General features: G+C 37.8%; 2 protein-coding genes across 4 annotated transcripts in view; one reads left to right on the top strand and one right to left on the bottom strand.

Moving 5' to 3' along the window:
* Positions 1-277: 277 nt before the first annotated feature.
* The window catches only part of zgc:158403 (tetratricopeptide repeat protein 39A), a 27,518-nt gene continuing 15,028 nt past the window's right edge, over positions 278-12,767 (bottom strand). For 2 of the 3 annotated variants that reach the window (XM_032538000.1, XM_032538001.1), the window contains exons 17-18: positions 11,340-11,456; positions 8,100-8,969 (exon numbers count right to left, since the gene is read on the bottom strand). In XM_032538000.1, the coding sequence (XP_032393891.1) occupies positions 8,861-8,969; positions 11,340-11,456 (226 nt within the window). In that variant the 3' untranslated portion in view covers positions 8,100-8,860. Of the gene's footprint in view, positions 292-3,139; positions 3,144-8,099; positions 8,970-11,339; positions 11,457-12,767 lie in introns of those variants that run through there. The other variant, XR_004335402.1, reaches the window with a different exon arrangement.
* On the top strand, positions 4,732-8,792 carry gadd45gip1 (growth arrest and DNA-damage-inducible, gamma interacting protein 1). The gene is made up of 2 exons (XM_032538003.1): positions 4,732-5,168; positions 6,954-8,792. Exons 1-2 carry the CDS (start codon positions 4,768-4,770, stop codon positions 7,243-7,245), a joined length of 693 nt encoding a protein of 230 aa, XP_032393894.1. The 5' UTR covers positions 4,732-4,767; the 3' UTR covers positions 7,246-8,792.

The raw sequence follows: 12,767 nt of genomic DNA, 5'->3' as shown, positions 1-12,767 counted from the left end.
GGCTGTACAGACCTGAGGACTCCCAAAGAGTAAGGAGAAACGACGAGCTCCATCATAACAAAACAGTCTTTGAGATGTTGTCGTTATTTACAAATTTGCCTTTTTTATTTTTTATAAACCACAATCTGTTCAATTCCCAAAGCCATTTGACAATTTGTAGGAAAATCTTAATGTATCAGGGGCAGAGAGTGGCACAGTTGTTTACTACCGCGGGACTCCAGTGCCATTATAGACCAACACATGCCAAATCCTTATGTAAACCCAGTGTGTGAGTATGCTTTTAGGAATGTGCTTCTCTTCAGGTGTTTACATGAATGTGAGATATAAAGATTTGTGATGCAAGATAATTTAGCTAAAGTGTTACAGCCATTATGTGGCAGGAGATTCAGTGGGAGTCCAGGGAATCCCAGCTTGCCAATTTTACTGCACTCTTTGCTGCAAAGTGAGCAGGAATAAAAGCTCTCTGGTGGTTACTCTGCTCCGCCGCCCTGGTCTCTCCATCACCTCTACACCTAGGTGGATGAATCTTTCACAAAGCCACCATTGGGCCACCCTTGCATGTTTCTGCAAACTCAGTGGAGAAAGCAGCAGGGCAATGGAACCCCCCCACCCCACCCCCACCACCCCCCATCTCACTCAAACCCCAGTTGCCGTCCAAACGCATCACTAACTGGAACTCCATGTGTTACATCCATTACTGTAAAATACTCTGCTGCTCCCCACTGAAAGCTCCCGTCCTCCTCTGCCCTCCACTTTCCCCACGCGCACACACACACACACACACACACACACACACCTTCATAAGACCGCTTACACTGGCAGTTCTGAATTGGGCTAAATCCAAGTTTAACATTAGTATGTGTGTGTGTGTGTGTGTGTGTGGTGTGTGTGTGTGTGTGTGTGTGTGTGTGTGTGTGTGTGTGTGTGGTGTTAGGGGGGGGGCCTTTTGGGGTGTTTAAAAAGCAGCCTGCGGAGAGCTGCAAGAGTGATCACAGACGTGACTTACGCTCCAGTAAAAGAGAAATCTGCACGTCTACACTCCTTATTGCTTTGCTGTGACCATGATGGCCTTCATGTAATGTACTAATTGAGCAATCAGGAATGCCATACCAACGTGCAATGTTTACATGCTTCAGTCACCTATGGGGGATTTTTTATCGGTGTTGCCAAGGACAACATTAGTTACCTTTGGATTATTAATTTCTGGAGAAAGCTGTAATTTATCACCCGCGCTGTAGGGACTCGGCTTACCAAGGAAGCTGTGCTTTGCATTTTTTTCCTCTCATAGTTTGTGCAGTGAAGCCACAGTGTTCTGTCGTTACCAGGAAATGGAGATATTTTGGGGCTCAGCTCTCGGTTATTGGGAATTTGTTCTCATCCTTTGTTCTGGGGAAATGCTGACATATCTAACTCTTGGTGCCAAAATTCTGAACAAAACACTTTCATTGTTAAAGGCCAACAAAGGAGAGGTTCATTTAGACTCAATTTATTATGATTTCTTTTTTGTTTCCACAAATAGTAACACTGGCTTGGCAAATTGCTTCATATGAAAGACAACACCAAACCTTGTCTCTCTCTCTCTCTCTCTCTCTCTCTGCGTGTGTGTGTGTGTGTGTGTGTGAGAGAGATAGAAAGAGTATTTTCAGTATTATTTTTTATTAATATTATTTTATTAGATTATTATTACTAATGATGGTTACAACAAACTTGGTGGTTATTTGTTAAGTAATATATGTTTATCATATTTATGTAAAGATTTGTTTATTATTATTATAGTAGACGGTTACTGTAATTTAAGCATACATTTTGTGTTAATAAGAATGTAGACTGAAGTTCAATTAGTCAATGTGTCTTAAGTATAGTTTAGTTTATATTATATTATGTAAACAACTATACAAATGTCAAAGATGACACTGAAGCTGCAACTATTTTCACCATTAATGGATTATTCAATTGATCAATAACATGTCAGAAAATAGAGGGGAAAGCCTTTTACAATGTCCCAGAGTCAAAGGTAATAATAGATTTATAATTTCACATTCATTTGCTTTAATTTAACAATGAAAGTTGCAAATTCTAACATTTAAAAAGCTTGAACAGACTGGAATTGTTGCTCAAAAAAATATTTAAATGATTAATTACCGAGAATAATTTTCTGTTAAACAATGTATCAACTAATAATTCAGCTCTCGAGGACACAATAACGTCAAAGAAATGTTATAATTATACAAGAAACAAAAAAAATATAACAAAATGAATAAGCTTAGACTTCCAAATTTGAACAAAAGGCTTCGTATAGGCCTATCTTATTATTTTTATGTTCAAAATTGCTGGCCCTAAAGGCACGGGCTCTGATATTAGTGTTAAACCTGAGTTCCTGTAGTATGTAAAAGCGCTTAGTCGTTAGAACAGAAAAGCGCTGTATACATACAGTCCGTTTACTAGCTCTGATGTGCAGGAGTTTTTCCGACCTAAGGGGGTCTTTGAGATACTCAGGGGCTCTACCAATAATAACTCTCAACCAACAACATGTATCAGCATGTACTCTTGTGTTTAAGCCTAACATTATCTGAGACATCTGTCTTTAAGTGACCAGATGTGGTTTTGGACATCTGACCAACAATGGACGCCAAAGTGTTGTGCTGTGCTTAGAATCCCAAAATCTCTCAGTCTCATGCAACCATCCGCATAACCAGTGGTGAAAGAAGTATTCAGATCCTTTACTTAAGTAAAAGTACTAATACCACACTGTAGAAACACAAGTAAAAGTCCTGCATTGAAAATGTTAGTTGAGTAAAAGTATTTAAGGCTGAATCCCATTTCTCCATCTTACCCCTACCCCTTACCCCTAACCCCTACCCCTTACCCCTTACCCCTACCCCTTGGCCCTTGAAACCAAGGGGTAAGGGGTAGGGGTGAAAACATACCCCTATGAAATGGGACACCACTTGGTTACATCACCATAAAGTATTGATCCCAAACTTCCAAGATGCCGTCTCTGTCTATCGACTGCGTGGGTTTTAACAGTGTCATGTGCATTTATATATGTATCATCGGGAAAGTATACTTAAAGTATTAAAAGTAAAAGTACTCAATGCAGAAAAATCCTCACATTTTGTAACCTGGAAATGATCCAAACAGTTCTAAGTGTTTAATCTGCTAATCATTTCAGGTGGAATTAAGCGGTTATATTGTTGGGTCATTTAATTTATATTAAAACACATTTTATAAGATACATGTTTTCACAAATCTTAATTCCTAAAGTAAAGAGATATAGTGGAGTAAAAAGTACAATATTTCTCTCTGGAGTGTAGTTGAGTAGAAGTAGAAAGTGGCATAAAAAGAAAAAAGTCAAAGTACAAGTACCAGTAGGCCTACTTGAGTAAATGTAGTTACATTCCACAACTGATCATTACATTTAGTAATGTGAATTCGATGTAGGAACAGATGCAGTAGAGTCATAATTCCGGTGAGCTTGTTCTATATAACTTCCCTAAACATGTATTAATACACCACCCAACCCTCCTACTCACATCCCCACTCAGAAATAGACCTGTCATCTTGCCACCATCCCCTTATCGTCTAACTGCTAACAAGCCTATTTTCCTGTGACTGACGTTGATGTGATCCCTAAAGCCCCGGGCTTGGCACCAGATTGCTCCTATAAGCCAAATTAAACCTCTGTCATGCCCACCCCCACCAGCACCCCCAGCCTGGTGCTACCCCTGCCATGGGAACCCTACATCTTTAATGACGATGGAGAGCCCCGCGCGCTCCCACGACACAAAAGCAATGACATCTGTGTCTGTAAGTGCTGCACTCCAGAGCAACCCCATTTGTCCTATCTCCGCTTCTTGAAAGAAAATCAAATAGAAAAGTTGAGGGAGGATGGAGGCTGATAAAAAAAAAAGAAAGAAAAAAAAGAAAGGAAGGGGTGGAACTAAGGACGTTAAAAGAAAGATCCTCTCTTTCAAAGAAGGTTTATTTCCCTGCTAAGTTTACTAAGGGCCAGGCAACGACAGTGCCAGGGCCCAACGGTGCCTGGCACTGAAACAACTAACAGTAATTATTATGAATTAAGCAGTCGAATGTATTTATGAATAATCGTTAGTCTATGCAGAAAACAATGAAGATTGTCCATCACCATTTCCCAGACACCAAAGCAAATTACTTAAATTGCTTGTTTCTTTATAGAGTCACAAACACATTTAATTTGCATTAATAAAAAAAAAAAGATAATTTGGAGAGTTAGTATTTTTGCTTTAAAAACAATGAAAAACAATATAGCCTATGAGTCAAAAGATTTTGTAAAATGATTGTTTATTGATCAGCTAATTGAATAATAAATTAAGTCTTTCGACAATATCAGTCTTAAAAAAATTTTGGGAATGGAATATGCTTATTTTCTAATGTAATGCATTTAATTTCTTAATAAAATCACTTTGATCTGCCTTTTTGTAATAAAACATATGAAAATGCCTGCCTGCGTGTCCCAGTAGCCTAACCAACCCTGGTCAACTATACGGCCTAAATGTAGATATTAAACATTTGAAAGTGTAACGTTACCAACATAGCAGATCACTGACCAAAAACTAAAGCATGGATGTTGTTGGTACTGTTCATAGATCGTTAATATTATTAATAAACATTCAGTCTATGGTACTGTTATTATCCTGATCAACAGGCACTGCGGTAGGTACCTTCTTTTTTTTTCTCCGGGTCCCATTTTTTTTTTTTACTCCGGGTCCTTTTTGTGGACGAACAAAGATGGCGGCGTCCATGTTGTGCAAAAGGACGGCAATGTTATGTAGGACTTTAAAGGGACTTTCATGTTCGAAAACTGTACTTTCTGCAAACTCTCAAAGTGGGTTTCTGTTACAGGCGGCGTCCTATAACCCCAGACCTTTGAAGCTGAACCTCCATGAGCCCTACGTCCCAGACAAGGACAGCGAGAAGACGCCGGAGTGGCAGAAGACGGCCAAGTATGACAGGAAGCTATTCGGTCGCTACGGTTCAGCGTCCGGGATCGACCCTGCCTCGCTGTGGCCCAGCCATGAGCAACTGGACAAGATCATCGCAGAGGAACGGGAGTGGCACCCTCCGTTAGAGGTAATGCTGAAGAACATCGAGGCCAGGGAGAAGCAGGAAACCGAGAAACGGCTGGCAAAGTAAGTCATGCTACTGTAGCTAACGATGGTGCGCCAATTATCGGACAGGTAGCTGCTACGCGGCTCTGTTTACTCTTAACTTCAGTGCCAGCACGGGTAGTACCGGTCAGGATGTATTGTGTATTATATTATGTATTAGTTAATATATGTGAGGCACAAACGTGGGCTAAGAGAATACAGGGGCACGTTCAATCTTAAAATGGTGTGTACCGTTTTGCGACGGTTTCCGTGTTGAACGACATGTTACCTAGGAACGGTGTGCAACGACGTCGAGATTTTTTAAAAATTATTTAAACAGAATTACAGTCAAGAGCACAACGGCTTAGAGATGTTTTCTGTCATTTAGTGGCTGAGTCACAGGTGATACCCAAAGAAAGGCGCCCCAAGCAGTTGGGGGTTTGGTGCCTTGCTCAACAGCACCTTGGCAGTGGCCAGGAGGTGAACTGGCATCTCTCCAGCTACCAGTCCACCACCATACTTTGGTCTGTATGGGGACTTGGCCCAGCGACCCAGAAAGGTCGCACTGAACTTCAACATAGTTGGGGAATCACAAGAGAGATTAGGCATATCCTGTCTCCAGGGTAGATCAGGCTCCAAAAATGCTGTCGCATATTTAATAAATATATATATATATACACACACACACACATACACAACTGCATGGTATTGTTAGTTATGGTTGTAGGCATACTACTGCATCTGACTAGTCAGAAAATGTCATCCATCAATCAGTTTGCTTCCTGCGTGGTAGCTTCAAAAGTCTTGCATGTTCTGACCAAAAGTTAATGTTAGTTTATGTTCACATAAAGCAGAGAAAAGCAACAAATACTTACAAATGAAAATCTACAAAGTGAGACAATGAGATTAGATAATGCTAAATTATTCCCACAGCGGGGGAATTAATACAGCATTACGCTGTAACAGCAGCAGTGTTACAGCAACAAAGGGGATAGTGCAATATAATGATAGCTTGCACTATTGTGTTGATAGAGCAAATGCTATTACAGATATTGACATTACACTATTTAATTTGTCACCTTATAATAGGAGGATAATATCAATGGTGAAATGCATCATTGATAATTAAACCAGTACACAAGGCAAAAATCTCAACTGCATGACTGAGTGATGTTGACAGAAGTACCTTGAAGTTAGCAGTTGTAAAACTTTAAACAATAGAAGTTGGCATATAAATAGGACAGCAGTGCAGAATAAACCAAATACATTGCAGTAAGTAAACAGTAAAAAAAAAAAGTTAAATATAACAAGTAGAGACACTGAATATTTTCTATTTACTGATTTCAGTGCACACTAATGCACAGTTCAGTATACATGATATTGAATAAGTTAAATTTTTGCATAAAGAACGATTAAAACAATTAGCAAAATAGTTGTCAATTATTTGTAGTGTGTGCGCAACAGTTTTGTGACCATGGGTGCAATTAGCTGCTAAATCTTAAAAATAATTTATAAGTGTGTATTTATAATGTGTGTAAATACAGTATATCATGGTTATGTTGTGTACGTATTATTTGGCATATTTGTGATTTTTACAATGGACTGGGCGACTAGTCTTGTGCTAAAAAAAAAAAAGAAAAAACACAAATTTGACAGAGTCAGGGAGATTGACATGATTCATCCTACGAGGACCAAGAACTGAACATTCCATGGCAATCGGTCTCGTAGTTGTGGAGCAATAATCTGAACCAACCGACCTGTTGTACATCTGTGCACGATGCAGCATATTAATATCGCTTATACAAATCTTTTCCATTTCCATCGCAGAGAGAGACTCCTAGCAGCGAACATGGCCAAAATGCCCAAGATGGTAGCAGACTGGCGCAAAGAGAAGCGGGAAACCAAGCAGAAGCTGAAGGAGGAGAAAGCTCGGCGGGCAAAGTTGCTGGCCGAGGCCAGAGAGCGCTTTGGCTACGCAGTGGACCCCCGCAGCCCCAAGTTCTTGGAAATGGTTGCAGAAATAGAGAAGGAAGAGAAGAAGAAAAAGAAACTAATGAAGCGCAGACTGAAAGAGGAGCAGGTGGTGGCCCCTGTCACACCTCCCGCTGCCTCCTCCTAGTCTTAGACTGAGTCATTTCTGACATTCACAACTGCTGGGGCTTGGTCTAACTACTGAAGGCGATGGAAGGTGGGCTGCATTGTACAACTCACTGGGACATTCGTAAAAGAGTATCTGAATACCAGTTCAGACATTGTGTTACCTGATGGCATCTGTAATGGCCGAAATTAAAGAAAATTCCATCCATGTTTTTTGTGTGTAAAAAAAACAAACCTTAAGCGTGTTTTTTTTTCATTATGTATTTAACTGCGCCAAAAGAAATACTCTGCTGTATGGAAATGTTTATAACCCACCTTTTGTCCTGGGGTCAAATTTACCCAGTTATTAAGTTTCAACATCAAAAACATTCATCCAAATTGCCCAAATTTTACATGGATGCTTCCTGCAAGTTAAATGAAGGATCAGTTCACTACTTTATTGAATTTTGGGTGTTTTATTTCCCCTCCCAAAAACTGACAAATGATATAATTTCATATAAGAGGTTTCTTGACCATGAATTTGAAAAAAAAGTGTAAAACTAGTGGTAATACCGTATACTGATGGTAGTGTTACAAAAATGAAGAAAATGTTTGGGAAAAAAAGCATCAAATTGCTAATTTTCTGTTTTGACCTAGAAGGACAACACAAGGGGTAAGATTATTTGTTGGGCCTTTTTAGGACTTAACGGGACAGTTTAAGACTAGAAAGAAGAGAGAAAGGGGGAATGGCCAGGAAGCAAAGGGCCACGGGTCAGAATCCAACCTGCGGCCGCTGTGGTACGGACTGACCTCTGTGCATGGGGCGCACACAACCTGGTAGGCCCAAGAAATGTATGTTTCAAACTTAATTTTGGCATCATTAATGACAAAACAGTGGTATGTAGAATTTATTAATGCAAAAATATTTGTTAAACATTCTGAATTTTTTTTGGGAAAGTGCATGCACTGTTACAAATGTGCGTAAACACTGACTTTTGATTAATTCAACACACCAAGACGGTGTCAGCGAGTTGAGAACCGCTGTAAACGGTTCACCCCTCTAGCCGTGGCGTGATGGACTCGTGCGCATTTCCATTGCAAGCATGCACAACGAGAACTGAATGAATGCATAGAATACTGGCTGCAGACTGGGGGGCATTTCTTCTAGTCAGTTAACCATTTTCTAAATTATCTTAAAATGCAGTCATTCCAAAACAGACCAGTATGCTGAAGTAACGTAATTATGTAAATAAAAAAATCAGCTATTTTAATCATGTAAACTAAAGTCATTACTATACATTTCATCAAGTCACAAAATGTCTGAAAACTGGTTGTGAGGCTTTCAATCAATTGGTTCAAATTTAGTGTTTATTTTTTCTATGTAAACCATGAAAGCAGTCCATAATATCAAGTGTCCGTCATTTTACAATGTCGAACTGTTTTATGATCTTGGAAGCCAGTCTGGGCAGACTTTTATAAAACAGCCTTTACCTTCGTCCAATGTTGTGTTCCTGTAGACAGGGACACAACAAGGTGTACCTGAACACAGTGATAAAAAAAAACCCAGCATTCACTTGTTGAAAATGGATATAGGTTTAAAAACTGGGGCTAAAACAGCCATAACTGAGGGAAATGGAGAGTCCAGTGGAAGGAATGTCCTACATATGAGTGTCCTCCTCGTCCCCGGGGTCAGCCTTGAGTTTGGCGAGAGCAGCGTGTACCCTGAACTGCGTACGAGACTCCATCGAGTAGTCCTTGTAGTTGTGTCTACGAGTCAAAACAGTGGAGGAGGTTAAGGTGTGAAAGGATTAGTGTTGGCGTTTTATTGAAAATTACAAGAAATTACATTTTCAAGAACCCATTTTATTCCCCCCCCCCCCCCCCCCCCATTTGTTGTTCTGTGACAGGCAGAGAGCGACCTCTAGTGTTCCTGTAGGGCCTATGCTCTGAGTAACCATAGAGAGTCCTCTCTGAACATTGTAGACTATCCTGTCCCAGCAGTCCTGTGATCAAGACTTTGTTGGTGAAATAAGGCTAATTGCAATGATACATTATATTACCTATATACTGACTAAGGTATATTAGGGAAAAAAACTAGAGTTAAAAAAAAGAAGATCTTTACAGCAATAGTAAAATATTCTTCACTTTCATGCCGAGAGTCAAAGAGAGATTGATGCTGCTTTGAAGCTAACCCAACAGCCAGTTTGATCAATGCTCTATGAAAAAAAAAAATATATATATATATATATATATATATTATATATTACACACACACACACACACACACACACATCTATATAACACACACATATATATACACACACACTATATATATACACATATAACATATATATACACACATACACATATACATAGATCTTACACATACATACATACTACATCAACACATATATCATACATACCCATATATACATTACACTACCAGATATATATATACACCATATATATTACACAATATATATATATACAATATATACATCTGATACTAATACATACACACATATACATACTACATATACACATATATACTACATACATATACACATAATAACATACATACATACACATATATAATTATATATACCAATACATCATACACATATTTATAATATATTATATACATACACATATATATATAAACTAATACACATATATAGTATATACACATTATATATATATATACACATACATACACATAATATATACATACACCATATATTATAACATACATCATACACATATATATATATATAACCATATATAATATATACATACATACATACACATATATATATACAACTACATACACTATATATATACATATAATAACATACATACATACACATATATAATATACATACTACCTACATATATATATACATACATACACATATATATACACACATAACATACACATATATATACATATATAATAACATAACCTACCATATATATACATATATATACTACATACATACACACATACATATAATACATATATATACATACACACATATATATATACATCATACACATATATATATATACACATACATATATATACACACCTATATTATATACACATATATATATATATACACACATATATATATTATACATATATATATACATATATATATAATCCCACATAATAATAACATATATATATATACACACACATTATATATATATACATATATAAGATACACACACATATATATATACACATATATATATATACCACATATATATACACATATATATATATATACACACATATATACTATATATACATATATATTCTATACACACACATAATATACACATATATATATAAAAACATATCATATAATATAATATATACAACCCACACACATATATTTATACTATATATTATATTTATATATATATATATATACATATATAAATATACATATATACACCAATACAGTGTATATATATATATATATATATATATATATGAATAAAAACTGAATACATGTTTTCCAGCAGAATAATTGTCCATAATTTCATCCATATTTATCTTTATTGCACAGCTTTTGTAATGGATTACATTACACCTTAAACATGGGCTATTTTATTTTGTTAGTCCTTTATATTTTTAGGTTTGTGTTATGTTAGTAAAATACATAACATTTCTGTCCAACTGAGTACTGTTACTTCACTTCCGGCCACTTTCTAATAAATGGAGGTACTCATGGCGTACTTGTTAAGTGTTGGGCAGAATGTCTGCTTGGACAACACGAGAGGAAGCCAAATTGTGCTGCTGTGGGAAGTAGGAAGGCAGCTAAATGAAGGCTTTAATTACACATAACCCCCCCAAATATTTTCTATTACAAAATATTAACGTGCCAGCACAATAATCCATGCAGATAATTTTTTGCCCCCAAATGCTGCACATGCAAACTGTGCAAGCTGCTGGCTTAGACTACTAGAACCTTTTTAACGCGAAGTAAAGCACTGCATTTCTGTATCACATTACATTCTATGGGCACAAGAATACAAATTGTCATCTTGCTGGATCCATGTGGCAGGATTTGACAGTGTCTCTGATGTTGTATGCATCAATGAAGCTGCTTTAAGGGAGTAACTTACTTGGCCTTGTGCAGTAGTTTAATAGCCTCGTCCCTTCTGCCTTGGTCTATGTAGAGCAGACTGAGCTCCACCAGCGCGTTAGGCACCAGGTAGTGGTCAAACTTGATCTTCTTTTCACTGAGCACACATAAAGAAGGTGAACTAAGTGTAAACTGTCACATGATACAGTTACATTTCAAACGTAGGTTTCCCTGTAATAAGGAACAAGAGTTTAGTTTTTCCATGTGGGTAGGTAGGTGACTAACTTTTCAAATGAATCAAAAACCAAATGTTTCTCTCAGGACTTACTTGAAAACCTGGGTCATTCCATTCAGTGAGTATGGTTACAAGCACACAAATATTCCACAATTATTCAGAATATGATGAAATTCCTTATTCTATACGGGTCATGTTAACAGCATATTCTGTTTAGATATTCTGAATGAGTCCTTTTTCCAAATATAGAATTTTCCGATTAAGACTTGGCACCCGGGTAGCTCACCTGGTAGAGCACACACCCATATATAGAGCTTTACTCCTCAACGGTTCAACTCCGACCTGTGGCCCTTTGATGCATGTCTTTCCCCCTCTCTCCCCTTTTTTGACTTCAGCTCTCCTGTTAAAATAAAGGCCTGAGATGCCCCACCCCCAAAAAAATAAAAGACTTGTAAGATATGCTGGTATTATTCTCTTTTTAGAAGCATTCTTTGGACATGTATACAGCGCATTCGGAATATGAATCTCAATTTAGATTTTTAACTGCTTACAGTGTTGCAAACTCATGTGTGTTGCTATGGTTGTTCACAAACCACAGTTCACAAGCATGGGGAGAGATGCTCGCCCAAAAGAAAAGGCCAAATTTCTGGTCCGAAGAATAAACACACCTACTTCTAGACTTTACATAAAACTGGATATCAACAGGCTTTTGAATATGCACAAACATCGCAACACAGACATTTTCAAGAAGCTGGGTGAAGGAATAAAAGAGGGAGTCAAACAAGTCCGCCACTGCTTGAAATTTTTTTTTAAATGTATTATGCCCTGCTACATGCAAACAGGAATGTTAGTGTGATATTTATTTTCTTTAGCCATGTAGACAGCTTAGTCAGAATTTTGTAGATCATTAGCTAGGCCTAGATATATCAGGCAACACAGGAGAGAGGGAGACTGTCAGGTCAAATGCCAGGTTGGATGCACGGGCTGCACCAGGATTAAGGATGTGAAAGGATGGAGAGGTAAAGACCAGAGACTAACCGCTAAGCGTAATCCCAACGATTGATAATTACACAATGTGTGCAAGCAGAAGCCATTTCATCAGGTTTCCTTGCAAACCTCCTAGAGGGCCAACCCCGCATCAGGTACCACTGTTGCTACAGATGAGGAAGAGCCGGAATAGTGTTCAGAGCTGTAAAGGTAAATGTGTGGAGTCTGCCTGTGTGCTCTAATTAA

This window comes from Etheostoma spectabile, chromosome 15 (genome assembly GCF_008692095.1).
Source record: "Etheostoma spectabile isolate EspeVRDwgs_2016 chromosome 15, UIUC_Espe_1.0, whole genome shotgun sequence".
Taxonomy (NCBI): Eukaryota; Metazoa; Chordata; class Actinopteri; order Perciformes; family Percidae; genus Etheostoma; species Etheostoma spectabile.
Note: the sequence above shows the minus strand (reverse complement) of the source record. Positions and strands in the feature narration are given on the sequence as shown.

What these genes read in the sequence shown, in the direction of transcription:
- gadd45gip1 (XM_032538003.1), top strand. Translation starts at nt 4,768, where the DNA reads ATGGCGGCGTCCATGTTGTGCAAAAGGACGGCAATGTTATGTAGGACT. An exon ending in ACCGAGAAACGGCTGGCAAA is followed by an intron (nt 5,169 to 6,953) that starts GTAAGTCATGCT and finishes TTTCCATCGCAG; the next exon opens with AGAGAGACTCCTAGCAGCGA.